Source organism: Folsomia candida, unplaced genomic scaffold (genome assembly GCF_002217175.1).
Source record: "Folsomia candida strain VU population unplaced genomic scaffold, ASM221717v1 Fcan01_Sc010, whole genome shotgun sequence".
NCBI classification, from domain to species: Eukaryota; Metazoa; Arthropoda; class Collembola; order Entomobryomorpha; family Isotomidae; genus Folsomia; species Folsomia candida.
Window position 1 is genome coordinate 5,187,949 of NW_019091202.1, and position 26,676 is coordinate 5,214,624.

General features: G+C 38.9%; 3 protein-coding genes and 3 long non-coding RNA genes across 6 annotated transcripts; 4 read left to right on the plus strand and 2 right to left on the minus strand.

Annotated features, from left to right (window-relative positions):
• Positions 1-281: 281 nt before the first annotated feature.
• LOC110854506 (arginase, hepatic) lies at positions 282-3,047 on the plus strand. The gene is made up of 8 exons (XM_022102938.2): positions 282-393; positions 771-902; positions 1,012-1,108; positions 1,531-1,619; positions 1,725-1,901; positions 2,034-2,299; positions 2,426-2,664; positions 2,730-3,047. The coding sequence occupies exons 1-8, from the start codon at positions 391-393 to the stop codon at positions 2,969-2,971; spliced, it is 1,245 nt and encodes a 414-aa protein (XP_021958630.2). The 5' UTR covers positions 282-390; the 3' UTR covers positions 2,972-3,047.
• A 2,022-nt stretch (positions 3,048-5,069) lies between these two features.
• LOC110854589 lies at positions 5,070-10,348 on the plus strand. The gene is made up of 4 exons (XM_022103048.2): positions 5,070-5,303; positions 5,662-5,890; positions 9,247-9,633; positions 10,123-10,348. The coding sequence occupies exons 1-4, from the start codon at positions 5,090-5,092 to the stop codon at positions 10,271-10,273; spliced, it is 981 nt and encodes a 326-aa protein (XP_021958740.1). The 5' UTR covers positions 5,070-5,089; the 3' UTR covers positions 10,274-10,348.
• A 4,555-nt stretch (positions 10,349-14,903) lies between these two features.
• LOC118436857 lies at positions 14,904-15,588 on the minus strand. The gene is made up of 2 exons (XR_004835738.1): positions 15,313-15,588; positions 14,904-15,242 (listed from the first exon to the last, which is right to left on the minus strand). It is a non-coding gene; the product is annotated as an uncharacterized LOC118436857 (long non-coding RNA).
• Positions 15,589-16,702: 1,114 nt separating this feature from the next.
• Positions 16,703-17,955, minus strand: LOC110854614. The gene is made up of 4 exons (XM_022103080.2): positions 17,698-17,955; positions 17,501-17,605; positions 17,245-17,433; positions 16,703-17,101 (listed from the first exon to the last, which is right to left on the minus strand). The coding sequence occupies exons 1-4, from the start codon at positions 17,906-17,908 to the stop codon at positions 16,851-16,853; spliced, it is 756 nt and encodes a 251-aa protein (XP_021958772.1). The 5' UTR covers positions 17,909-17,955; the 3' UTR covers positions 16,703-16,850.
• Positions 17,956-18,261: 306 nt separating this feature from the next.
• LOC110854648 lies at positions 18,262-19,262 on the plus strand. The gene is made up of 2 exons (XR_002548339.2): positions 18,262-18,403; positions 18,509-19,262. It is a non-coding gene; the product is annotated as an uncharacterized LOC110854648 (long non-coding RNA).
• A 2,025-nt stretch (positions 19,263-21,287) lies between these two features.
• On the plus strand, positions 21,288-22,291 carry LOC110854507. The gene is made up of 2 exons (XR_004835687.1): positions 21,288-21,464; positions 21,541-22,291. It is a non-coding gene; the product is annotated as an uncharacterized LOC110854507 (long non-coding RNA).
• Positions 22,292-26,676: the final 4,385 nt, after the last annotated feature.

Here is a 26,676-nt window from a genome sequence, read left to right on the forward strand (position 1 = left end):
AGCCCAGGCCCGCCCAAGCCCGGTTGCTGACAGGCCCGCCCGCCCAAAGCCCAATGGGCCTGGGCGGGCCCGGGCTAGCCCACTTAAAGCCCAAGCCCGGCTCACTTCTAATTTTGACCATCCCTGACAGACTGGTATGCATACATACTTTTAATATCAAATGGTAGCAACTTTAATACCGGGAAATCAATAGCTGCCTGACTATCCTAGATTTTATTTTTAAGAGTGTAAATACATTGTTGCAAAAGTTTTGATTGAGTGAGATTAACCTGACGAGCTCATTTCTCACCCAAAGTTCAATTTCAAAGCTCAATTCAGTGAGTTGACGTGTATCAACAAGGACAAAATGTGCAAATATTTTACAAATTGGCAAGAGGAATCGTTTCAGTTATGGTAAATATTTAAAATGGAAGCATGTAATTATTTTTAACTTGGATTGTTGGACAATTAAAAGGAGCACGTCCTACATAGTTTATTTATGTAAAGCAGTGATTAAACGTTTAAATTTAAAAAAGTGCACTTAATCCGGATAATATGCATTTTTCTGGCAGTTCAAATTCGAAAAATTCTAGAGATTTTACTGTACATAAATTTGCTTTATTTACTAGGTTGTAATTGTTGTTTTTACAAACTATTCGCAATGAAGTACATATGTAGTAAATTTAAAAAAGTGGAATAAAATAATCTGCATATTCAGTTAAAGTTTTACATACATAAATGTGAAAAGTTCTTGAGAGAGGTTTGACCTTATTTTATATGTTTGTTCCAAGATTTTACAGATTACTGGGTTTATTGGACTTATCCACATTTGTGTGTCGACCTCTGTACCCCGTGAAGAAGAATTTAACACAGAAGGATTACATTTAGGACAGGTTTCGCATGAAAATTTCCGGCAGAATTTGGTAAGTTTGAAGCATTTACATAAAAAATATGTATGCTTCTTGAGTCAAGAATGTTGACCAGTATTTTTCATCAGTATTTTTATTAAAATATTTTTCATATTTTTCATAGACATTGAAAAAACTGCAGCGTCAATCAAGACAGATTGAGTATTGTGTAAATCTCCTCCAAACTTATTATCAGCAATCTCAAACCGGCTACGCTCAAGGTGATACATAAGTTTCTTCAGCCTGATACTCATTTTTGCGGATGGATGTCCACTTTACATGCATAATTAGCTTATAAACGCGTGTATGTGTGTGTAAAGTTTGTATGCATATAAATAGCTACGTAAAATCGCGTGACAAACTTTGTATTTAATATATTGAAATTTAAAATTGAAAAAAAAATGTTTTAATGTTTCCGCCATCGACATAAGCTACGTATGTAACTTACATCTAAATTTAACATGCGGCCGTGCACACGAATACAACGTATGATTTAGTTTGAGAGGATAGAGGTCAAGACATCATATGATTTACAAATTAATTACGACATAGGCTCCCAAAAATAAGGTCAAAATGCATTCTTTATGCATGGTCCCTAAACCAGGTCTGGTACTCATTTTCATACGAAACATACACAATCTAGGTTTTCCGCGGTCCATGGTTCCTTCGCAAGATGGCCAACCCAAGCTGAGAAGAATCGGGGTGCAGGGGGCTCCCATACGCACCGGGCAGGTTGGTGTTATTTGTACGAAAGCTTAAATAATTTTTAACGCTTCAAACCCGAATTATCCCCCAGTATAAAACAAAATCGTTTGACAAGAATTTCGATATTTATAGCGGAAACCGGGCGTCGAACATGGTCCGGGTTTAATTCGAAGTTCAGGAATTGTCGAGTTTCTAGTCAACGAAGGTCACAATGTTCTCGATTATGGGGACGTCTACTTGGGCCAACATTTCAACGGAGAACGTGCATATGTCCGTAATCCAGCCGCCGTTGCGGAGGCGACACGTTATGTGAGTTAGTTTTGTATGGATGGAAATTCATAGGCATAATCTAATTGATGCCTGAAATTTTACGAGACCTTTAAAATAGTATGTATTTCATAATCTGATTCCGAAACTTCTGTGAAATTAAATATCTTTCAGATTTACTACAGCACGAAGCGAATTCTTCAAGATAACCGGTTTCCACTAACGTTTGGAGGAGATCATTCCATGGCGATTGCTACTTTGTCCGCCGTATCGGAATTTTATCCAGACTTGGCCGTCATTTATATTGACGCACACGCCGACATTAACACGGTTCAGACGACACCTACCGGAAATTTGCATGGTATGCCGCTCTCCTTCGTGATTAGAGAGTTGAGCGGTGCAAATGCCGCGTTAACCGATTTCTCCTGGGTCATTCCGAGGTAACGCATTTGAACTTGGCGGTTAATTTCACGTTGCCCCAAACCAGTTCAACTTACCCCAAGCCTGTCTGGATCGGTTACTGGATTTGTGCCATAGATTTTCCTATTAGTAATTTGTGTTTTCAGAATTCCCGCCGCCAACTTGGCTCACATTGGCCTGCGTGACGTGAACGTTGGGGAAATCGAGACGTTGAACCGATTAGGCATGGCGTCCTTTAATATGCGGGATGTGGACAGACTAGGAATTCGTGGCGTTGTTGACGTCGTCCTTAATAGGATTGGCGGGAGGACGAGACCCGTCTACATTTCGTTCGACATAGATTCCTTGGACGATCTGGAGGTCGGACATACGACCGGAACACCAGGTTAGGGTTCGATTCTCGGCAGGATTGTATTTTTGCACGTGCTAAATATTTGAAATTTTACGCAGTTCCGGGAGGTTTAACGGTACGAGATGCGCTGTCCATGTTGGATGAGTTGTACAGAACGGTGAACCTGGTAGGGTTCGAACTTGCCGAGGTCAACCCTTCCCTGGGAAGTCAGGCAGAAGGTGAAAGAACGGCTACTATCAGTGGAAAAATTCTGGCCTGTGCTTTTGGCTCGTGTCGTGGACATGGGCCAATTAAGCCAGGAAAATTCGACCCACGAAAATTAGGAAAAGATCACACGTAAAATAAACCCCGTCGCGAACATTAAATATCGTAATTATGGAACTATGTATGTATCAATAAATACGTATCCATAAATTTCTCAACAATCTCTTTGTCAACTTTCCAATTTGGGAAACTTTTACAAAAGTTTACTACCGTGTTTGTGGAAAATTAGCGTACAAATTTTTGTAAGCTTACATACTCACATGTCAGGTCAAGAGTGTCTCTTTATTTTGCAAAAGTTGGCAAAATTATGCACGGATTTTTCAATTTACCAATGACATGAACGCTTGCTTTGCCAAATTCTGGGTGTCTATTGCCTCGATGCATAAAAACAAGCAGATCTTACAATTTCATGCCCCTCAGAGCACAAATGTCTACAAATGTAACTATGTATGTACATAGTCTTACCATAAGAAGTGATAGTAGAGCGTAGTTTTTGAACCGGTCAACATAAAATTAAAAGGTCAGTTGCGGTTTGTGCATACATTCAGTGCCTATCATTGGTGTTGACCGTTTTTACTTGACGTTACAAGGTCAAAAGTAGGAGGAGGTTAACTACACGCGCGCGGCAATAATTTTTCACTTTTTGCACGAGAAAAAAATGCACAATGTTTGATGTAGTGTAGCAGTCCAAGTACAATTACAATCTGGTTGCCCAAAGTATTAAAGTAATGCTAAGGACAGTGTCTATCTCTGAGATAAAAGTTCCGGTTGTCCAATGTCAAGGAGGACTACAGTGATGTCCGAAGCTTTAAACACCAGAATAGCACAAAATCTCTGTCCGACGCAGGAGACTTTGGCCACACAAATGACGTTTAAACTTTAGAAATCAGATGAGCACTGACAAATGACCCTAAGATATAGGCCTTTTAGAGTAGAAAGCGTCATATGCTATGAATTGCCCAAACATAAGCTAAGGCCAAAAAATCGAACACCCTCTCCCAGCGGTACGGTAAAAAACAAACAAAAAATAACGCGTCTACAGATGGGAGTTTCTTTGAGACGGAGCCATATTTCCACTAAAAAAGAAGTAGGATCTATGTTAAATGTTCTTAGAGTTAGTGGATTACGAAATAGAGATCGAAGGTTATCTTATCGGCCTACATTCATGGGTTTGGCGGGAATCGGCGGAATTGGGCAAAAACCGCCCAATTTTCTGGATTATGGAGACGAGATAGTTTAAAAAAATATTTGATTAACGTCATAGTGAAGATGGAACACCCCCTCAACTAGTCCATATTGGGCGAAAAGCCACCGACCTTTGTGAAGGGCTCCACATTAACATATACAGCGAAATTCGTGAAAAACTGGATTAAAATCCATATTTCTGACTTCATTTGCACTTTAGGTTTGACCTTGGCATTTTCGAACCGCAGTCAACTTCACCACCAAATATTGATCAAAGATGAGGAAAGGGTCTGTTCTGAAACCCATATAACTGTCAAGGTCACAAAAAAATTTCTGACCCGGGAATGATACACTTTGTCGATTGATTTCGTGCGTATTTTTAATAGAACTTTCTCCTCTCGTGACCAATTTTTCATCGCCACATGAGGAATATATTTTCAAGTTTAATTCATGCTTTCTACTTGAAATTTAACTGGCTTTTCAATGGAAGAAAAATAAATTCCTTAAAACATAAGCGATATAGTCGTCTACTCTACTATCACTTTTTAAGTTGAGACTATGTTTGTTATAAACTCCAGTGTAATATTCTCTCCAAAAATTTTTTTGAAGACGTGACAAGTTCCCGTTTTATGGACGTCATTGATAAGTACTTACATCACAATCTTTTCATCCAAGTTGTGACATGTTTATGCAATTTGCACCTGTCGGACTCGGTTTTACCAGAGGTACGTAAATACATACATACATTTGTGAGCATTTATTAATATGTATCACGTCATGGTTTGAAGTACATACAGATACATCATTAAACACTCCACACACCGAATCTCTTTTGTGGGACGACTTTTTTAATTAAATTTCCATGTTCGACATGACCACGATTGCGAAACTTTTGTTCGATAATAACTCACCCTAAGTTTTTTTGCACGTGCAACTTGAAAATCAATTCGCATAAAAGCAGAAGGTGGTTGAAATCAGCGTCCACTTACCGGTTGAGCAGTCAAGTAAAATGTTCGCTAAAACAACGCTTGCCTTGATCGTCGTATTGGGCGTGGTCGCCATTTGTGTGGCGTCACCGTCAATTTCCAGGAAGGAAAATGGGGGTGAATTTGCCGCAAGACCGACAAGACCACCTCGTCCGACACGGACTCCGAGGACAACGAGACCTCCGAGAACCACGACACCCACGACGACGGTCAGACCACCACCGGACGTGATTCAAAGTAAGTTCGCGAACTTTGCTAAATTAGTAAATTTTCGTTTTTTATGGTTTAATTGAGACTGAAAGGTTCCAATCTGTCATGCATTATATCCCACTTAGGATTCAAGTTTTTATTCATTAAGAAATAAATTAAACTTTAATTGAAAAATAGCGAAACTTAAATACGTATTCTAAGTTACATAATACGCTTACTTTGTTTAAAGTGCGGCATGCCTTATCTCCAGTTGAGATAATTTAGCTAAAAATGAGAAAACAAATCTGTATCCCTGAATGCACATGCTTAACAAGTCACAAATTGTCATTCGTTTTTGTATCTTTTATGTTTATAATTTTACATTGATATTTTGTACATATTGTAGCCGAAGGATGTGGCGGTGTGCTTGAAGGAGGTAGCGGTCAGATCCAGTACACCATTGGGGGTGGTCTCCATTACAATAACGGGATCATTTGCGTTTGGACGATCCGATCCCCGGGAACGGGACGATTGTTCGTCACCCTGGACAGCGACAACTTCCCCAGCGACGACAATGCCTACATTTCCCTCCTGAACGTTGGAAATCAAGCGGTTGTTGGGAAAAGTGGAAAAATGTAAGCAATTTAAAAACTCCCGCTCAAACAAAGCAATCAGAACCAAGAATTGTGCAGTGGTGTGTGTCTGTGTGTTACCAGTTGGCGCTTGATTATGATTAAATTACACACGTGTCTTACGTTGTCCAAGCTTACGTCACCTAGCGGCAGTTTGGGCACTATGTTGCATTTTTCGTTCCTAGAGGGCGTTCTCCGCTAAAGTGTCAAAACGTTTCCAAATCGTTGACTAACTAACGCTACACGCATTTAGATCCGACTTGATCACATGAACGGGCACGCCCTCCAGAGTTGACATTGGATCTGTGACCTTGGCACACCCACTAGACTTTGGATTTGGCCTGTGACCTTGGCACACCCACTAGACTTGATATTTAATCTGTGACCTGGGCATACCCACTAGACTTGACATATGACCTGAGACCTCAGCACACCCCCCTGAGTTTACATATGACCTGTGACCACTGGGAACCCACGCAATGGTTGACACTTACTAATTTAATTTACCTACCAGCGCCACCTACAGGATGTAGGTTGTTTTTCATCGCTAGAGGGCGGGCTTTCGCTTCAAGTTCTTAAACGTCTATAAAACGTTAGAACAATTGAACACTCCTTGAAATTGACTACGCCTCTTGATCTGGACACGCCCTTTAGAGTCGTGACTAAACCTTTTTCGTCGTCACACCCTTTAGAGTTGTGACTGAACGTTTTTCGTGGTCACACCCTTTAGAGTCGTGACTGAACGTTTTTCGTGGTAACAGTCTTTAGAGTCGTGACTGATCGTTTTTCGTGGTCACACCCTTTAGAGTCGTGACTGAACGTTTTTCGTGGTAACAGTCTTTAGAGTCGTGACTGAACGTTTTTCGTGGTCACGCCCTTGAAAGTTGTGACTGAACGTTTTTCGTGGTCACACCCTTGAAAGTTGTGACTGAACGTTTTTCGTGGTCACACCCTTTAGAGTCGTGGCTGAACGTTATACGTGGTAACACCCTTTAGAGTCGTGACTGAACGTTCTTCGTGGTCACACCCTTTAGAGTCGTGACTGAACGTTTTTCGTGGTCACAGTCTTTAGAGTCGTGACTGAACGTTATACGTGGTAACACCCTTTAGAGTCGTAACGGAACGTTTTTCCGTGGTCACACCCTTTAGAGTCGTGACTGAACGTTTTTCCGTGGTCACACCCTTTAGAGTCGTGACTGAACGTTTTTCCGTGGTCACACCCTTTAGAGTCGTGACTGAACGTTTTTCCGTGGTCACACCCTTTAGAGTCGTGACTGAACGTTCTTCGTGGTCACACCCTTTAGAGTCGTGACTGAACGTTTTTCGTGGTCACAGTCTTTAGAGTCGTGGCTGAACGTTATACGTGGTAACACCCTTTAGAGTCGTGACTGAACGTTCTTCGTGGTCACACCCTTTAGAGTCGTGACTGAACGTTTTTCGTGGTCACAGTCTTTAGAGTCGTGACTGAACGTTATACGTGGTAACACCCTTTAGAGTCGTAACGGAACGTTTTTCCGTGGTCACACCCTTTAGAGTCGTGACTGAACGTTTTTCCGTGGTCACACCCTTTAGAGTCGTGACTGAACGTTCTTCGTGGTCACACCCTTTAGAGTCGTGACTGAACGTTTTTCGTGGTCACAGTCTTTAGAGTCGTGGCTGAACGTTATACGTGGTAACACCCTTTAGAGTCGTGACTGAACGTTCTTCGTGGTCACACCCTTTAGAGTCGTGACTGAGCGTTTTTCGTGGTCACAGTCTTTAGAGTCGTGGCTGAACGTTATACGTGGTAACACCGTTTAGAGTCGTGACTGAACGTTCTTCGTGGTCACACCCTTTAGAGTCGTGACTGAAGGTTTTCGTGGTCACAGTCTTTAGAGTCGTGGCTGAACGTTTTTCGTGGTCACGCCCTTTAGAGTCGTAACTGAACGTTTTTCCGTGGTCACACCCTTTAGAGTCGTTAGTGAACGTTTTTCCGTGGTCACACCCTTTAGAGTCGTGATTGAACGTTTTTCGTAATAAAATAATAAAATCGTTTTTCCTAAGAGCCCGCATTGCGGGCTTCACAGACTTGTCATCATAACAAGAATTGTGCAAAGTTGTGTGTGTGTGTGTGGGTTACCTCTTGAACCAAGCGCTTCACTCGATGGGTGTATCACCTTACCCCCATAGTTCTTTAAATTACCACACAGCGCCACCTATCAACATTTTTAGGTACTGGGTTGTATTTTCTCCGCTAGAGGGCGCTTTTCGTAGAAAGTGTCCAAACGTTTCAAAAACGTCGAATACACCAGAACAACGGGATACGTCACTAATAGAAAAATGTGTATACCCCCAGATTTGACCCGTGACTTGGGAACTACCCTTTTACTCGGCAGTTGACACATAACTTTTGCACACTCCCTGTAGTTAGCTGTTGACACATAACGTGTGCACACTCCCTATAGTCGGCAGTTGACACATAACGTATGAACACTCCTTATAGTCGGCAGTTGACACATAACGTGTGCACACTCCCTATAGTTAGCAGTTGACCCGTAACGTGTGCACACTCCTTATAGTTAGCAGTTGACACATAACGTGTGCACACTCCCTGTAGTCGGCAGTTGACACATAACGTGTAAACACTCCCTATAGTCGGCAGTTGACACATAACGTGTGAACACTCCCTATAGTCGGCAGTTGACACATAACGTGTGCACACTCCTTATAGTTAGCAGTTGACCCGTAACGTGTGCACACTCCCTATGGTCGACAGTAGACCCGGAACCTGAGGGGCACGCCCATTAAAGTCGACAGTTGACCCAGAACCTGGACGGCACACCCTCTATAGTGGACAGTCAACCTGTAACATGTGCACACCCCCTATACAGTTGACCCAAAACCTGGGCACACTCGCTATAATTGGCTTATGAACCTATTACCTGATTTAAAATGATCACCTGACCTGTGACCTAAGTATACCTATACGTGACTTCTGTACTCGATATCTTTACATAGATTTGTCACATGACGTGTGACCTAGGTGCAAATGACTTATAGTCCTCACATAACTTGGGACACACGCTAAAGTCAAGGTGACCTCGACAGACCCCTTAGAGTCGTCAATTGGTCTCTTAACGTAACGATTTGTTCCGGGTTATTGTTATGTTACTCTCGAGTTCTTTAATTAAACAAATTTAGTTAATGCCTTGGAATTTTTGCAAATGGTACAACATGCTAAAGGTCCACGCTCTCTTTGCTTTGTATGGATGTCATTCAGCAAATGCTTAGTTATGAATTAAAATCCTCTCTATCCTGGAGCCCGCCTTGCGGGCTTTACAGACTAGTCTCAATTAATTCCGCTGATATATTCCTTACAGCTTATCCGGTGACCGCGCCACCCACGAGGTGGAAGGTCAAGTGGCCTACGTTGTCTTCCGCTCGACACTAGGGGGAAGTGAGACCGGATTTTCGCTCTATTTCCGGGGCGATTCGAACTCCGTAGACGAAACGCTGTGGACCGGGGGTAACAAGAGTCACGTCCATTTCCACCACAATCGGGCGCAAGGTGTCGCAGAAGAATTTTCCTATCCTAACCCTAGAGCGCGCTATCAACCCAACGAGTTCGGATCCTGGGTGCTTAATCCAGAACAGCCAAAGATGCTGAATCGCCTGAGCCTTTATTATATTGACTTTGAAGACTTTAGTTGCTACGATTACATCAATATTCATCAAGTTGATGGGGATTCGGTCAGATTGTTGGAAAAGTGAGATCTTAAGCTTAAATAATAGACAATCCTATCCTAATATATGTAGTAAAAGTTTTGATTAGTGCAGTTAGCGAGTCTGAGTGATCTCGATTATGATGAAACGAGCTACAAGCCGAGCCCAAAACAGCTCGATTAATAAGCCAGAGAGCTTAATTTCTTGTTTAGCGAGAAAATTACTTGCTAAGCCAGCTCGCTGGCTAAATCTACATATTAAAACTCGAGTTAACTCGGTTAGTTGAAATTTGAGCTCGAGACCTGAACTGATTCAGTATCTCAACCCGGCTCAAATAGATCAGCTTGGCTCAAATAGATCAGCTTGGCTCAAATAGATCAGCTTGGCTCGTTTATTATCGGAACGAGCCGAGCCGGGGTTCACCTAGCTCAGCTCGGCTCGTGACCAGCACTAGTTTTAAGATAATACTGCTTAAATTTACGAAAAAATAATCTAAGTATGTATCTATTTACATATGTACATTTTTGTTTTAGGAAGTGCAATACGAACACGTACTTTTCCGGAAGTTTCAAATACGACACGGTTCGAGAACCCTTCATCGTAACGTTACATACAAACTGGTATAGTGAACGGACCGGATTTATTCTGTACTATTCGAACGATCGAGATCGCTGGGGACGTTAAAATTCTACTTATCCTCTAATATACACACTTCTGTAGCATTATCGCCAAAATAAAATTATTTGGATGATTAAATAACTTCTGATGAATTAATTGCACTAATTAATACGCAGATGCGTGAACTTAGCTACTAATTGACACCATTCTTAACTGACTGCATATGTGTACATAATAAATATGTAGGTGATCAATAATTCCGGTAAGGATTGGAGTGCACAAATTTAATAATGCACATAAAGGGCATCCCAAAAGTAAAGTGCAGCTCGGTCAACCATTGATTTTAAGGGTACGGGCTGGAAAAAATTGATCAGAGATAAGTCATATTTTAGGTAATATCATGTAGATTAAGATAACTGATTTCAGATTTCATCAAAAAATCTTATCTATGTAATACACGAGCCGGAATCCAAAAAATTCGGAAGTGTCGATTTTCACGCGCACGAAAATTCATATCGGCGTGATTAGAAAAAGACGATTGATTACTTCGCCAGGCAAGGAAAACGTAGATTCGTTGTCGACCTAATAATTACAAGATGTGAGCTTGCCGGTGACATGAATTGCAAAAAAATATCATGTCAGGCGGTTATTCAGTCAACGAAAGGAAATGTCGAGAAAATTAGGATGTTCTCAAAGAAGCTCCCGCAATTCCATGATTGCCGTATCCACAACACAAAAGATATCGAACTCAACGATATGTCGAATTAAACTTCACGTCTTAGGCATGAAAGGGTGTGTAAAGCAATCGGCAAAGAAAAATGTATTGACCCAGCACCATCAAGCTAAAACAGCATGCAGAAAAATTTCCAAAAAAAGGTTGAGCAAACTCGTGGTTATTTATGATGAAATCTAAGTGACCACTGACCCTGATCATGTTCCCGATCGTACATATTTTCAAGCAACTACTCCAGTAGATGCAAAATGCGAATATAGACTAAAGCCAAAGGCAATGTTTCAAAAGAAAACCTTGGTTATTCATGTCCCCGAACACATTGAATGAGATACACAAAAACCAAACAACGCTAAAAATGTACCTCAAACACGTGGTATCGAGAACTTCTGGGCCAATTGTCGAGGACAATGTTCTAGACGAGAGAAAAAGTTTGCAATCGTTCGAAGATTTCGAAAGTTTGGAGCAGAATCGCAAAGGACATTTAGGAAAAACCGTGAAAACGACCCTTCGGCGGAGCTCGGAAGAACCTAATATCTCTAAGTTACAATGGGATAGGAAATTGGTTTAACGATAAAACTAACACATACAGATCCTAAGCTTTTGTGTAAATTTAGTTTCTTCGAACAAAATTTAATTACAGCAAAATGAGGGCGGTTTTTCCATCTGCACTTTACATATGGGATGCCCTTTATGTATAAATACGTAGGGCGTAAAAATATATATAACACGAGTAAATCAGGACTTTGGAATGTTTTCAAAAAATCTATTGGTGATGAAAACTGTGTCCCTTTGGAAAATCTCTGGAACACCACCCTCCTTAATTAACCGGATGTCGACCATTTCAAGAACGTCGAAATGAAACGTCGGATTATTTAAGTTAAAATGGCTTACTTAATGTTTATGTACGTACCCACTTAATTCTATCGCGGAATGTAAGCTTTATTCATACGCGGACATGAAGAGTCCGTGCATGAATTTCACCCATATACTGTCATGCAGAATTTCAACTTGCTATTAAAGATTTGTAAAAACTGGGTTTGTAACCACAATTACCAGGTTGCACCCTTAATCTTGAATCTCCGTGTTTTTGGGCAGAATTGGTTTAAAAATTGTTCGGAATTCGAGAAAGACCTGAGAAACTTGAGACAAGTTTTTCATGTATCAAGATTCACGAAGTTTCTGTGGATTCCCATAAGTGTGACATGGTGAGGCCCGCGGCATGTTACATGCCCACCATAATAGATATAAGACATACATATATGGGCTAATTTGCAATGTATGTTCATATAGCCGTTCAAGTTAATGTGCATTGAATCAATAATGAAGCTGGCCAGTTGTTTTCCCTTAATACTTATCTTTATACATGCATAATTCCTGTACGGGTCATACATATTAGAGATAAACCAGACCAAGCGTTCCATAAAAGCATTTTCCATATTTCGCGAGTGAAAGTGTTAAACTCGGGTTCTGGTGGGTATCAACTACCATCGCGCGTCAGTGTCGTATCCGTCGCACTTTGTCGCGCTCCATCAATCATGCGTCTAATTTAATTAAACTACACTGGGTTACTTAAATGTTGGCTTATAAAAATACAAAAAACTTAAATGTTGGTATATCATTAGCCCTCGTTTGTTACGGCACTTGCCGTATAAGCCCCTCCCTCAGAAACTTTGACCCAGAAAAACTCGTTGCCCCAGCCATTTGCTTCGGACAACAAAAGCTGAAAATGTAGCTCTTTCCAAGAGGAAAAATCTGGCATCAGGTTGTCAGAAGCTAATGGCTGGGGCAAAGAGTTTTTTGACGATTTCTGTGTACGTAAAAAACGCCAACTTTCGAATTTTGAAACTCTTGATGCATCAAAATGTTCGTATTCTAGGGGGAAGTCAAATTGCAAATGAAAGTATAGGTCTAACTCTTGTTCTACACGGTCTACATTGACTTTCTCATTTTTCCAAACTTTCTTCCTAGATTTTTATAGGGGGTGTGGTTACACATAATTCAAAAAATGCTGTGGTACATTAGTCCTTGTACCTACAATTTCATTTGCAATTAATTTTATTCAATTCAATGAAATCGATGCGAACAGCTATGGAACGTATCGGTCATTTCCCCTCATTATGTAAAACGTTGAATTGTTATAAATTTATACTATAAATTTGGACTCTAAATACATAGATGGACTGATTACATTGCTTGTACATGTTTAGCTTTATGTTGACTTTTTATCGTCGTATAATTATGACGATATAATTTTTTTTTGTTAGGCTAGTTCGTAATTAAGTTGGTTAAACTTGAGAAATATGTATATTACTCTTGCAAGAGAATTTATGCATTTATGTAACTAACCAACTACATAATACCAATAATCAAGACAAATTCGTAAATAATATTACATCTAAGCCTAATAAAATAGCGTTTAATTTATCGGTAATAAGTTTTTAACAGGTATTGTACATCTGCATGTAGATATTGTAGCCTTGTGATACTTTCGATCTTTTTTTAGAGCTCAAATGTTTCTAAAGCTAACGGCAACCTTCAAAGGGTGCCACACTGGAACATAGAGGCTTAAAGGACATACATAGTTAAAATTGCTGATACTTTGAATAAACTTGCTTTGGAAAATTGTGAGGGCCAAGGAACTTTTAAACTAGTGTCTCACAACGTCGATGTGGAATTCTTACTTGAATTTACTACCAAAATGCTTACATAAATACATACGTGGTGAAGTATTTCCAATTTTTCAGTTTGATTCGGTGAATGGGGCGGATTTCCATCCGGTTTTCATACGTATTGCAATGGACAATCGTTATAAGAAGTTTGTAAATTTCTAATGGAGTGTTTAATGTTATAAAATTTAATCTATTATCTAGCTTACATATGTGTACCTAAATGAGTTAGTTATACACAGGGCGAACATATTTAGGAGGATGCACTTCGGTTTTCCATAAATTCGATAGTTTGGTGTAACAGTCAAAATGAATTTGTCAAAATATAGGTCATATGTTAAACTTCTTTTTGACACGAAACATTCCACCACCATGAAGCCGTTTTCTAAACTATATTTTCTATTATTTCGCATCAATTTTCGCCTTGCAAACATCTGCGGGATAATGACTCTGAACTGGATTGGGGCTAATCAAGCAACAAGAGTTAGTTGGTCCCGGTATCCTTGTTGGAAGTGTCGATGCACGTTCGCAGTATTCCTTTTTCACGGCGCATTTTTGGCAGTGCAAGCCGTTAGGTGCAGAAGTTCGTGTACCATGGAAGAACTACGCAATGTCATCGTGTTCTTTAGTTACGTTATGTTGGGAGATCCTCTTTGGCTTCCAACCGTGCACGACGTGTCTCTCTCTCGCTCTGCAACTGGATTCTCTCTCTTCCATCTGGGTCGCGGGTGTGCCAGGGCAAGTGAAGTGTGTCCCAGGCTTTTCGCCCTGTGACACCCCCTGCCACACCCGTCCCAGCAACGACAAGCCGAGCCATCAGGCGAAGATGGATTCGCCGGACCAAGTGCACGGGAGGATCTACGCCATGGAGGACTCCCCCCAGGTAGGTCATTGTTTGGTATATCGGGGTGGTGACCGTGGGGGCGGTTGGTAGAAGAGTGGGGACGGGGTCGTGCATGGCGGTGGGCAGTGTAGTCGGGCCTACGGGGGTCCCATGGCCCGGTTGTGCTGTGAGGGGTGAAGGGGCAAGTGGGTAGTGTCGCTCGGCCCTGGTCGCACTGTGTGACCGTGAAGGGGACACGTAGCCCGTGCCCGTGAGGGCGCTAAGGTATTTCGTGGTCCGTGGACGCCCCGCCCAACAACCTTCACTCACCTTGCTTCCGCCGTCACGACGCCGTCCTCATTTGGATATCAGCAGTTCCTCGCGGAATCTGCCTATGATCCCTATCACTCATTTGTCCTGCCTGGGTGATGTAGTCAGAGCCGAATGGACCTCTGGGCCACATTCCCAGAGGTGATAGTGGTTTTCCTGGCTCTACACCATAGCCAGGTTTTCCCACTATTCCTCTGACTACTTTACTTTATTTACATTTACATATCTAGCTCTGTAATTTCTATTGATGAGGGCTCATGGCCATATCAAATGCTAATAAATTGAATATTGAATATTGAATTGATAGTTACGTTATGTTTACTTCTCTCCTGATGATGGTGACCATTTTTCAAGCTCAGGACACATCTGACCTCTTAAACATGCTGCTAACCTATTTAAGAAGATATTACGGTAAGAAAGGTTGAGCTTAACTAGGCAGTGTTTGTTTAACTTCGTTGTGCTACTGTATGTCTGCATAGGACACTGGAACATTTCAAAATCATTTACGAAGGATTCAGGACCTTTGTTGGATACAATCTTAGTGATGATTAACCTGTTCATGATGAGCATTCCTATCGCACTTGCGTCACATGTAGCGGCAGCACCACGTTATCCGATGTATTTCTCATCGTTGATCCCAGAGGATCGACACGTTATCCTGGCTCTTCTTTCGTTCGGATACTGGATAATGATTGCCCAATCCTCCATTCTGTTCAGCTTACACATTCAAGCAATATTCACTCCTGTATTCTACTCAACACCGATAATGTCTAAAGATCTGAGGGCCGGAATGAAAGAATATCGAACTAAATTTGACCTCCGCTCGCGGGACAACCTGCCACACGAATACAGATGTTTTGAACTTATGCATTATTATGAAATGGACTATTACGGCAAGTTAATTTTGCCATTACATATTTTGGTTTACGTACTGATCATGTTTCCATCAGCTACTCTAATACAATATGCATCACATATGCACGGCAAATCGATATTATTAATTTGTTTGTATATTATTGAGTTCGTTACGTGGTGGGGAACCCTTCTTCAGTTTGGAGGGTACTATTTAGGTCAGAACGTTAAAACCATAAAATCTTGGAGGCGGCTAGGATGGAATACGGAAGACAAAAAGTATATGTCAAGATTTTCAAAATCTTGCAGGCCTTTACAACTCGGGGACCAGTCTCGCTTTAAGATTAACAAGTTATCCATCTTATTCTTTGCTAGAGGACTTTCGAGGGGAATTGTTAGAATTTTATTGACAACAGTGGAATGATTTTCTAGAGGTTAAATAAATGAATTAAATGTGGTAACTGTAATAAATACATGAAATGTAAATATGAATAAATATAAATATGTACATATTTTGAGGATTTTTCGTACAAATGCATATTTGCCTGTATATTTGGAGTATTTTCCTAAACATAAATATGTTCTCTTTATTCCTAAATTAAGGTTTTCTCAAAATTATATTTCGCAAATATTCATAGAGGTTTCTATGTAGTAGAAAATTGAGGTTGATAAACAATTGGTAATCAAACAATAGGTAATCAGATGCGAGAGCCGTGGTATAACTTTTCAAAAAATCATTCTGACCTGTGAGAAACGGTGAATTATCCTCACTGAATAAAAATTTTGACACCAAGAGAAAAATTCTTTGAACTAGATGGCTTTTGAGATTTTCAGTTCAAAAAATCATAACCTTGACAGTACTGTTCCAAAGTGGAAATCCTCTTTTTTCACAAATGCAATTGGCTATAACCCTTTCAAGTTTGGTAGATAATTCCGCATTGCAATCGTAAAATTGCAATTGTACGATATATGTAAATATGTATCACTGTTTTTGTTGACGCTAACTTATGTACATCATATGCAACTCAGGAAGTAAAGTTAAAACTGTTGTGTTTATTTTGTTGTGTAAAGTGTGATAAAGTGATGCACTATTTATTCTTTTGCAGGCCCATATTTATTAAAAATGAGATAATATTATTTTCATACATTGCTTTTATACATTACGATTTCGCGTAGTACATAGATAAATATGTACGTATGTAAGTAACGACTTTTTATCTTTCTTAAAACCGTTTATTTTCAATTTTCACCAAATGAAGGAATAATTGCTAAAGAATTGTTGTCGGCGATCCGTGTCGAAGCTGGTAATTGTTGCATCAACGTGCTGTTGGGTCGGGTCGTGGCGACGTGATAGTCGTGCGAGTTAACCAGCTTCTCATCATTAACTATATCGCTAAATGACCATAAGGCCATGGTAATCCCAGCCAAAATAGATACAAATAACGCCACAAATCTGATCCAAATACAGCCTCGCCAACTCTGTAGAGTGCCTAAATTAAAACAAGTAGTTCAATAAATTAGCCTGCCGTTTTAATCGTTTTATGCCACTGCTTAATTACTAGATAAAAAATTCGACCGGGCAAGAATAGCAGACAAGGTCAGAGCAGAATCTTGAATAATGTGACATGTTTACATATCTTATCCCAGATTGAATTTTGGTGGTTGGAGGCTAGTAAACTTAGATGTCTTTCCTCGTTCCTGCGCCGTATTTCCCAAATTTTAGTTAACTTCCCGGTTTCAGCTAGTTTACTCCGAATTTCTTCTAATTCATCTGCGTCTTCCTTTGCCAGGCAAATGCTATCATCTTCTGAGACATCTTCATCTAACGATTTTACCAATTATTTTATTGATAATTTTATAGCATTTCCGTAAATGTATTGCAAACTAACCAACAGATTTGATACTATGGATGGATAAGTCGTGTGAATTTTGCAATAACGTTTTGCCCTCTTCTTCACTCTGTGGAAGTGCATTACGAGTGGAGCAATGTATTTCTGAGGAAAAAACGCAAAAGAAAAAAAAATTATAATTTGTACGATTTGATCACTTCCGGTAACAATTAAAAGACTTCCAAATGTAAACTAACCGTTTATATTTTCCACAACTACGACTTCCTGACCACGATTTCCGCTTGTGCAGTTTTGCAACATTTCCTCATTTTTGGCTATCATATCTTGCGTAGCTGCAAGAATGCGGGACCCGTTTGTTGCCAAGGTGTCAATTTCAAGCTGTGTACCAATTACCAAAGGTACACATCTTGATCGATGATGGAAGGTGTTATCTAAAGGTTCCGGCATCTTGAGATAGGGTGCTGGCCAAATTCCAACTGAAACTCGGGAAGAGGTGAACATGGGTTTTAGTAGAGAGATCCATGAAACAATCTCTTCTGTATTAACTCGCCGGTATCGTCACTGAACAAGAAATAAAACAAATATGTACATATATACTGATAACGCTGACGCATGTAAATATCTCGTCGAGGAAGTAGACCTGTCTTTTTAGTTGGTAAATTTACACATATATGAATATTTGTCAGAGTGAGTTACTCGAAACAAACAATATTCATAAATAAATGAGCTTACTTTCAAAACTAAGTGTTATTTAATACGCACATGTTTAGACACTTATATTGACTTGCTCTGTCTCCAGACCTTATCTTCTTGTCATACAAGTCTGCCCTACTTTTTACTCCGTCTATAAAGACTTCGAGTCATGAAGTTATTCCGATTCTTCATTTTTCTGCATCTCGCATAACCAAAGGCAACGTATTCTTGTTGATAAATAATTTTTCGGTAAGTTACATATTTGCATGGAAAATCTAGTTTTGAAATTTAATTTCGAACAAATGTTAATTTACATTACGCCGAAAACTCATATTTAATTTTTTAACTTTACAGAATCACCCGAAAATGGAAACTTCTGACGCCAATCAACTCGATACAATTAACGGAATACGGCGGAAATTGGAAAAGGCAGCCACAGATCATCAAGTCCTTGCCCAGCAGCAAGTCATCCTGGAAAACCTGCTGAAATCAAATGAAGCCAAATTGCAAGCCACCCTCCAAGAAAACGTTTCCCTACACTGCAAGAAATATCCTCACCGGATTTACACCGCGCGGAGAGATTATGCGGCTACACCGTTTTGGTGTGAAATCCTCCCCGTTGGTGTAAATAAGATTTAGCACCAACACGGTGAGAATTCATCCCCATTCCATAATATCGTTAACACGGTGATGGTGATGACCATTGACACTGATAAATTATCGATTTTACACTGTTTGGTGAGATTTAGGAAGCAACTCTGGTGAGGTTTAAATAAAAATCGCATTAATTAAAATAATTTGTGCTGCATATTTTTTTATTGAAAAAACTAAAAAAATATTATAATAAATATTACATATGAGGTTCAATACAAACTAGCTATAAGTGATGTCTACAAATAACATACATACCATCTAATTTACAATTATTTTGAATTTCCATAGCGTCATGAATTACTAAACTACTGATGTTAATTAATTTAAAGCGGTCCTGTACGGGAGATAATTTATAAGCAAACAAATTTCGATAAAAATATTTTACTTCTAGTTCCTGAAGCAGTATTAAACAACAATTATCTTCTAAAACAATAAATTCAGAAATTATGCCGAACTTTGGGAAAACTGGTCCTATCTCATAACATACAACAAAATTATATCTATAATTATACCCTCGAAACCAAACTTGATTGGTCGTAAATATTGAGGTCTTCTCATCAAATTTTTCGCAACCTTTAAATCCTCGAAGTAACTCAATTAAGTCAAAAGAATCCGAAATTTGTGACAACAGCACGGGGAAAATAATATCTATTTTCATATCGTCACTCAAATCGTGTCTAGATATAACGTGAGACATATGTTGTTGATGCCTGTTGGCCAGCGACAAGCAAATATTTTTGTAACTTTTTATTTGGCTAACTAACTGCACGAAATAATTATGCTTGCCCTCGAACCTCATTGCCCAAAGATTAATTAATGGACCAGATTTTCTAATAACATAAGAGTAATGTGTCATGAAATGATGTTTGGGAATTAGTTTACGTTCCGGAAACAATGTTTTAAACAGCTCATGGTGCCTAATAATTGATGAATGCATAGTCTCGATTGTTGACTCAGAAAATTTTCGACAAAAAATTAAGCTCATACATTCCAATAATTGTAAAATCAGCTCCCAATACTTTAACTGATCCTCAGTTACAATTAAGTCGCCTATAATAATTGGAAGAAATCTGACTAAACACCACGCTTGAGCGGCCTTCTGTCCTAATTTATTTCCGCATAAATCTAAACGAAGTGGCCATGGCTTATTCCTTGACTCTAAAAAACCGAAATCATGACACATTATTCTATTATTAATTTCTTCTAAAGTAAAGCTGCCCATACTGATTAGCTTCTGAATAACTAATTTGATCTCGTACGGCACGACTCCTTCCAGTAGGTCGTGCATTATGTCCACAGTTGGACTGTCTAGAAAATTAAAATAATATAAATTATTAAGCTCACACTCTCTAACGACACCAAAATTCGAGTCAATCAGATGTTGAGTATAATTAACCCTATCCCTAAGTACCATATTATTGTGGTCAAGAGTATCTTGGGCCTCATTGCGTGATGTACAGCAAATTCTGCAATAATAATTTGCGTTAAATGACTCCATAAAGCCTAGCAAAGTGTTTCCTCCTAAATTGTCGTGAACAAGACAACAAACTGTACCAAGTACTCGTTCATTACGAACTAATAATCCAACAGTTTCTAAAATTTTTATGTCTGGAATTATATATTTTAAAATTGAACTTATTCCATATTTTTTTGCATCTTCTGTATGGAAGAGTGCCAATAAATGGATTTGGTTAAGTTGCGAATTGATATAATCAGGAAAATTTCTAATAATAAAATAAATACCCCCAATTTTATGTACACTACGAACTGGCCCAATTGGGTTAGCAGGTTCAAAATCGTCATAGAAAAGCTGAATTTGAATTGCATTTGGAAAATTTTTAAATAAAATATTGGACTTGAAACTTTGAGAATCACTAAATTTCTCATAGAAAGACACAATTTTTGGTGGATTTAATAGATATTTAGAGTATTGATTTTCGGAAAATATTCTTTCTAATGTCTCTAGAATAGGAACGTACATAAACGTTTCGGGAACTAACACTTGCTCTCTTTTTGTATCTTTAAGTTTTAAATCTACTCTAGTACCTAAAGTTATTTCTACTGGGTTAACAATTTTGTTTGTAGTTTCGTAAAGTTTCTGGCGACTATAACCTGTTTTTAACTTGTCCAATGCAGACAACAGTGATTCTAGTTCCAGAGAAAAATCTGCTAAATTATTAACAATATATTTACTAGCTAATTTAATTATTATTTTGGAAACTTGGGAGAAACAATAGTCTAATTCTTTAACTACATAATCAACTACTGAATTACTTACACCTCGAGACATTAAAGAGGAACAGAAATTTGTTAGTAAATAAATAATTAGCTTGTCTGGGTCGTAACAAACATTCGAGTCTTCGACAATATCTGATATGTCGTCTGGCCCTAAACCTACACTGATGTCAGGAATTATCCATCATTGGACAAGCTTATCGTCCAAATGTATATTTCTTAAAAAGTACAGTAGATATTCAAATACTTTTTTTTGTCACTAGTAGACCAACCAATTGGTAGTACAATGTCACGTAATCAGGTCTCAAAAAAATTTCAATATGGGGTAAAAATAAATTATCTCGCGGGCATTCAAAATCAACGTGTTATAAAATATCCATCTTTTTTGCTCCTCAGCTGAAAAAAAGAATAATTTGTTTTGGTAAGTTCTTTCTTTAATTTATTTTTGTTCTTAGATCATTTTCTTACGATTAACGAAGAAAACTTGTACAAAATAGGCTATGGGGAAGAAGGTCAAGGAGACGCCATTTGCAATTCGCGAACTGGTAATCAAGCACCATCAGGGCGATGCCAATGGGAAGAAAACCCAACAAGAAATTGCAAATTTGCTTAAAATACCTCGTTCAACAGTTCAATATATAATTCGGAAGCACAAATTATGTGGACTAATTGTAAACAAGCAAGGAAGAGGTCGAAAGCCAATATTCTCTAAGAGAGAAAAAAGTGCCATTATCAAGAAAGTGAAGGTCAACCCAAAATTGACAATTTCTAAGATCAGAGATCAAGTTGCAAATGAAACTGGAAAACTAACCTGTCGTAACACAATCATTAAAGTAATCAAGTCTGAAGGATTTAAGAGTTGCAGAGCCAGGAAGAAGCCACTCATTTCAAAGGTCAACCAGAAGAAACGGATTTCGTTTGCAAAGGAGCATGTGAATAAGTTTTTGGAATTCGATCTTGTGGTCTGATGAAAGCAAATACAACTTATTTGGGTCGGATGGACGTGCCAGAGTTTGGAGAAAATCAGACGAGGCTCTAAAATTGAAGAACCTCAACCCCACCGTAAAACACGGCGGTGGAAGCGTTATGGTTTGAGGCTGCTTTAGCTACGCAGGGACTGGAGGTCACGAATTCTTAAACGGGACTATGGACCAACACGTGTACCAGGGTATATTGTCCCGTAATATAAAGCAATCTGTAGCAAAACTTGGTCTTGGGCGCCGCTACACGTTCCAACAAGATCGTGATCCCAAACACACTGCGAAGACTACATGGGAATTCTTCAAGAAAAACAAGATAAAAGTGTTGGAATGGCCCCCCAAAGTCCGGATCTGAATCCAATTGAGCATTTGTGGGACCATATCGAAAGACGGATCAGAAACTATTATATTTCAAACAAACAGGACCTAAAAAATGCAATTTCGGATGCATTCGAAACTGTGACCCCGGAAGTGACAAAGACTCTCGTCGAATCGATGGGTCGCCGCTGTCAAGCAGTAATATCTGCTCAGGGTGGGCCAACACGTTACTAAAAATTACTTTTACCGATCATTTATTACAAGATTGTTAAAAATACGAAGTTAAATAAAAATGATGGATAATTTCTGACATCCGAATTTTGAAAGCTCGCGGTAGAAGACATTATTTCCCCATATTGAAATTTTTTTGAGACCTGATTACGTGACATTGTACTACCAATTGGTTGGTCTACTAGTGACAAAAAAAAGTATTTGAATATCTACTGTACTTTTTAAGAAATATACATTTGAACGATAAGCTTGTCCAATGATGGATAATTCCTGACATCAGTGTAGCTCGTTATTGCTTTCTTCTTCGTAAATTTCTTCCTCACGCTGTACATTATTATTGTGAAACTTTAAATGTTTCAGTAAACCACACCAAGTAGAAAATTTTCTAGTGCAGCTTATTTCTGGACAAACATGGCCTGGAAAATTAGAGCGGCCATAGTTATGTTTAAATTTTAAGTGTAATTGAATATCCTTACTATTTAGGCAGCACTTTGAACAAACCGGGCAGGTGAACATTTTAGGGTTTAACTAATTAATTAACTATCTACAAATTATCTAATAAGTTAGTTATCTCATAGTTAATTAGCTAATAACACTAAAAATTAAATGAGCTGCACAACTGGACGTAGACTTCTTTGGCTTTTGGAGGAATAGTCGTTGACTCTACATCAACCTTATAAACGTACACCTGAAGAAATTTCCATAGCCCGATCAGGCTCTTATCGTATTCCGTGGCGAAGACAAAATGTGACTTGAAGAGGGAGTCAACTGCTGCCAAGGAGGTGGTGGCGTCGAGTGGAACTAGGGTCCTGTCGAGAGTCAAAAAGAAAGACGAAATATTGGCACTGTTTTCGCCAAGGCAAATCAAGTTAGGCTGCGTCTTTTCTGCACTCCAGGTATCCAGAATAGATTGGACTGGCGTTGGTGTCTACCAAAATGCAGAAAAATAAGTTAAATAAATGGATAATAATGGAATAAAATAACTAAAGAGTATGTCAATCGATTTAATGGCTTACTCACCTTATGAAATGTCACAATCCTTTCCACAGCCTGAGAAATATTGCACCGGTTTGCTTTTCCTTTCCCGTGAGCAGTTGGTGGGATGAGATGAAGCAGGATAAATAGTGCTTTCAAAGTTAAGTCCCAATTTTCTAAATGATGGAAAAATTAGGTGATTGTTTTGAAACTACAACCTTATAAATTTTGCAAATTTACCAGCCTCTTCATTGATAAATTTATGTAATGAGGGTGACTTGGTCAAACTCGGCGCCTTCTCAACTATGCATGCAGAGAGCGCAGGCCATGTGTCAAGAAAATTTGTTTCAGCTTCAGGGTGTAGAAGATAAAACTCATAGTTCACCTAAATTCATAAATTAAATTGACATTAAAAATAGGTAATTCATGTAAATTAGACAAGCATGGATATGGGTAACATTTAAATATTCAACGATACCAAAAAATTGCACTCCTTGAATTTGTTATAGATTTTGAGAATGGACAATTCGTTCGTAGAGCGCAGTAAATTCCTATGAGGAAGAGTGGCAGTCATTAAGGCCTTGATCTCTTCAACCGCTGCCTTAGTGGAGATACCGTTAAATTTCCCTACAAGTTCTTCATAGCTTTGTTGATCCTGGTCGAGCGACACGAGTTTTGTAGACCGTGGGCCTCCTATCATTGCCGTTGAAGGTCGTTTTCCTCTTGACTTGACCACATTATTTTTTTCCTTCAAATTACGATGCATCCAGCGGAGTCGTGCCTGGATCAGTCCCGAACGATTAACGTCGTCGAAAAGTAAATCCTGTAAGAAATAAAGTTCATCAATTTAAAATTTTCAACTCGTTGATATTATTATTAATGATATTATGATCTACTATAAGATATAATGAAATAAATAAGTTACAATTCCGTCGGTAGTTGTGGGGAATCTCCAACATGGCAATATTTCCACAATTGCTAGGGCAAGAAGTTTCTGGTCCCTCGTGGAAGGTGAATCCCTGGAATAAAAAAATAATAATTTAGACTAATTGGGTGACGTCACCGTCCATCAAAAATAAATAAAAATATTTACCCTTTAAGCTGTGTCAGTTTGGTGACAAATTCCTTAATGATGAAAGAGGATGAGGCTGCGTCGACGAAACCGTGTTTGTTGCAGTCTGCGACGACGCCCGCAAGGTGTTGGTTTGACTCTAGCAAGTTTTCCAGGACCTGACAAAAATACTTTGTTAAATAAAGTATTAAATACACTTAAATATGTAGCGTTTACTACCTGTTTAAATGAATCGCTGACCTGTCCTCTGGTTGGGAATGTACGTGGGGGTAACGCCACATCTTGACGAGGAAGATTAGTAACTTACAATTTATTAGAATTAATTGCGACCAATAATTACCTGGAAATATTTGTGACGAAGATTGAGGAGTCACGACGTTGTGGGATGCAGCGCAATATTCTTCGCCCTTCACAACAAAGATAAGATTGGGGATATCGGCCTTATCGAGAAGGAATGGCAGCACCTCCTCGTCTACTTCTGCTCCTTCTTCGTCTAGAAGTGATATTTCAGTCCCCTCTGGCAAGTTGAATTTTGTTCTCACTAAAAAATAAAAATGAGAAGTCGGAAAGATTTAGACAGAAATTACAAAATATATAAAAGTGGACAATAATTTTGACTTACCTAAATTGATGAAGTCTTCGTATTTTATTTTATCAAACCCCACCACAAATTTTTTACCTCTCGACACGTTAGAAATTCTAACTACCTTCGCCACGGTGGGACTGGACATGGTAGAGCTGGACATGCCTGACAAAATGGCGGAGTGGTGAAGAACAGACGAGAAAAAACGTGGCCAATTCTCACCGGAACAGGGATGAAATTACTCCAAAAGTGTAAATATCGACCCCGCTTGCTGGTGAGGAAAAAAAACAAATGCTGTGTGTGCCGCGAGATGTCGTGCGTGGGGGTGAAATGCCACCGGATTTGGTGAGAATTATTCTCACCAAGTTTTCGGTGTAAATTTATGGGCAGGATTTACACCAGACTTTTTGCAGTGTAAAAGCTCGACAACAAAGCCAGTAATCTATTACTTCCGATGAAGTAGAGCTACTCGTAAGCAACTACGAGTCCCAACTCAAAGAAAAAGATGCAGTAATAGCAAAACAGGAAGAAAAAATCAAACAACTTCTCGCCGAAAATGTAAAACTTTCGCACACAATCAGTGAAAGTGACAAACTGATTGAGAAGTATAAGAAGGAATTGAAAACTTTTCGTAAAGAACTTGAGCTTCAGAAAGCAAAATTTCAAATTGAAGAGAAAAGATTTGCAAACGAGTTTCTCCACGCCTTAAAAAATCAAAATGCTAAACCCGATAAAATTCAGGAGCTGAAGCTGCTCATCCTGGAGAACAAAACTGAAAACGTAAAGGTAATGTTTTTCAAAGAAATGGCCCTCTCCGGTGAGGCGCTGGTAGATGCGGCTGAAAAATATTTGCAAAATTTTCCAGAAACTCGGCAGAAAAGTTGTTGCATTATGTAAATTGAAAAGTAAATATGTAAGTAAGTATGTGTTTTTTCAAATTTTTATAAAAAAAACAATATAGGGTGTATAAATTTTATTTGGATTTAATATGCAAACGGATCAATTATGTATTGGAGTACAATAAATATCGTAAAATTAATTTGATTTGACATACTCACATAAATGTAATTTTAGAATAAATTATTTCATTATTTGGTGTTTGGAAGATAGCATAAACCACTTTAAAGTGTATTTTCTATTTTTAATTTCCTGACCCGCAAATCGTATTCAAAATCGGGAAGTTAAAAAATGGCACGGGCTGTACCTATGTAAATGCGACAAGAGTTAGAAAGCTGCTCATATTGAAAGCATATTTTTATTTGAACTTCATTTTTATCCTGTTATCTTTATCTGTTACCCGTTGACCCAAAAACTGTATGAAAAGTATGTGGTTAGTGATGTTTTGAGATACATAAATATTTACCTGAATATGTAAATACACTGCTCAGTTGGCAACTTTTAACAAATATTGTTTGTCAAATATCCGCATTCGAAACAAATAAAGTGAGTGTAATCAAATGCAAAAACAGTTTAG

What these genes read in the sequence shown, in the direction of transcription:
- LOC110854506 (XM_022102938.2), top strand. An exon ending in TTGCGGAGGCGACACGTTAT is followed by an intron (nt 1,902 to 2,033) that starts GTGAGTTAGTTT and finishes AATATCTTTCAG; the next exon opens with ATTTACTACAGCACGAAGCG. An exon ending in ACATACGACCGGAACACCAG is followed by an intron (nt 2,665 to 2,729) that starts GTTAGGGTTCGA and finishes AATTTTACGCAG; the next exon opens with TTCCGGGAGGTTTAACGGTA.
- LOC110854589 (XM_022103048.2), top strand. Translation starts at nt 5,090, where the DNA reads ATGTTCGCTAAAACAACGCTTGCCTTGATCGTCGTATTGGGCGTGGTC. An exon ending in GTTGGGAAAAGTGGAAAAAT is followed by an intron (nt 5,891 to 9,246) that starts GTAAGCAATTTA and finishes TATTCCTTACAG; the next exon opens with CTTATCCGGTGACCGCGCCA. An exon ending in TCGGTCAGATTGTTGGAAAA is followed by an intron (nt 9,634 to 10,122) that starts GTGAGATCTTAA and finishes TTTTTGTTTTAG; the next exon opens with GAAGTGCAATACGAACACGT.
- LOC110854614 (XM_022103080.2), bottom strand. Translation starts at nt 17,908, where the DNA reads ATGCCGGAACCTTTAGATAACACCTTCCATCATCGATCAAGATGTGTA. An exon ending in AGTTGTGGAAAATATAAACG is followed by an intron (nt 17,606 to 17,697) that starts GTTAGTTTACAT and finishes TTTTTTCCTCAG; the next exon opens with AAATACATTGCTCCACTCGT. An exon ending in TTCAATCTGGGATAAGATAT is followed by an intron (nt 17,102 to 17,244) that starts GTAAACATGTCA and finishes GTTTTAATTTAG; the next exon opens with GCACTCTACAGAGTTGGCGA.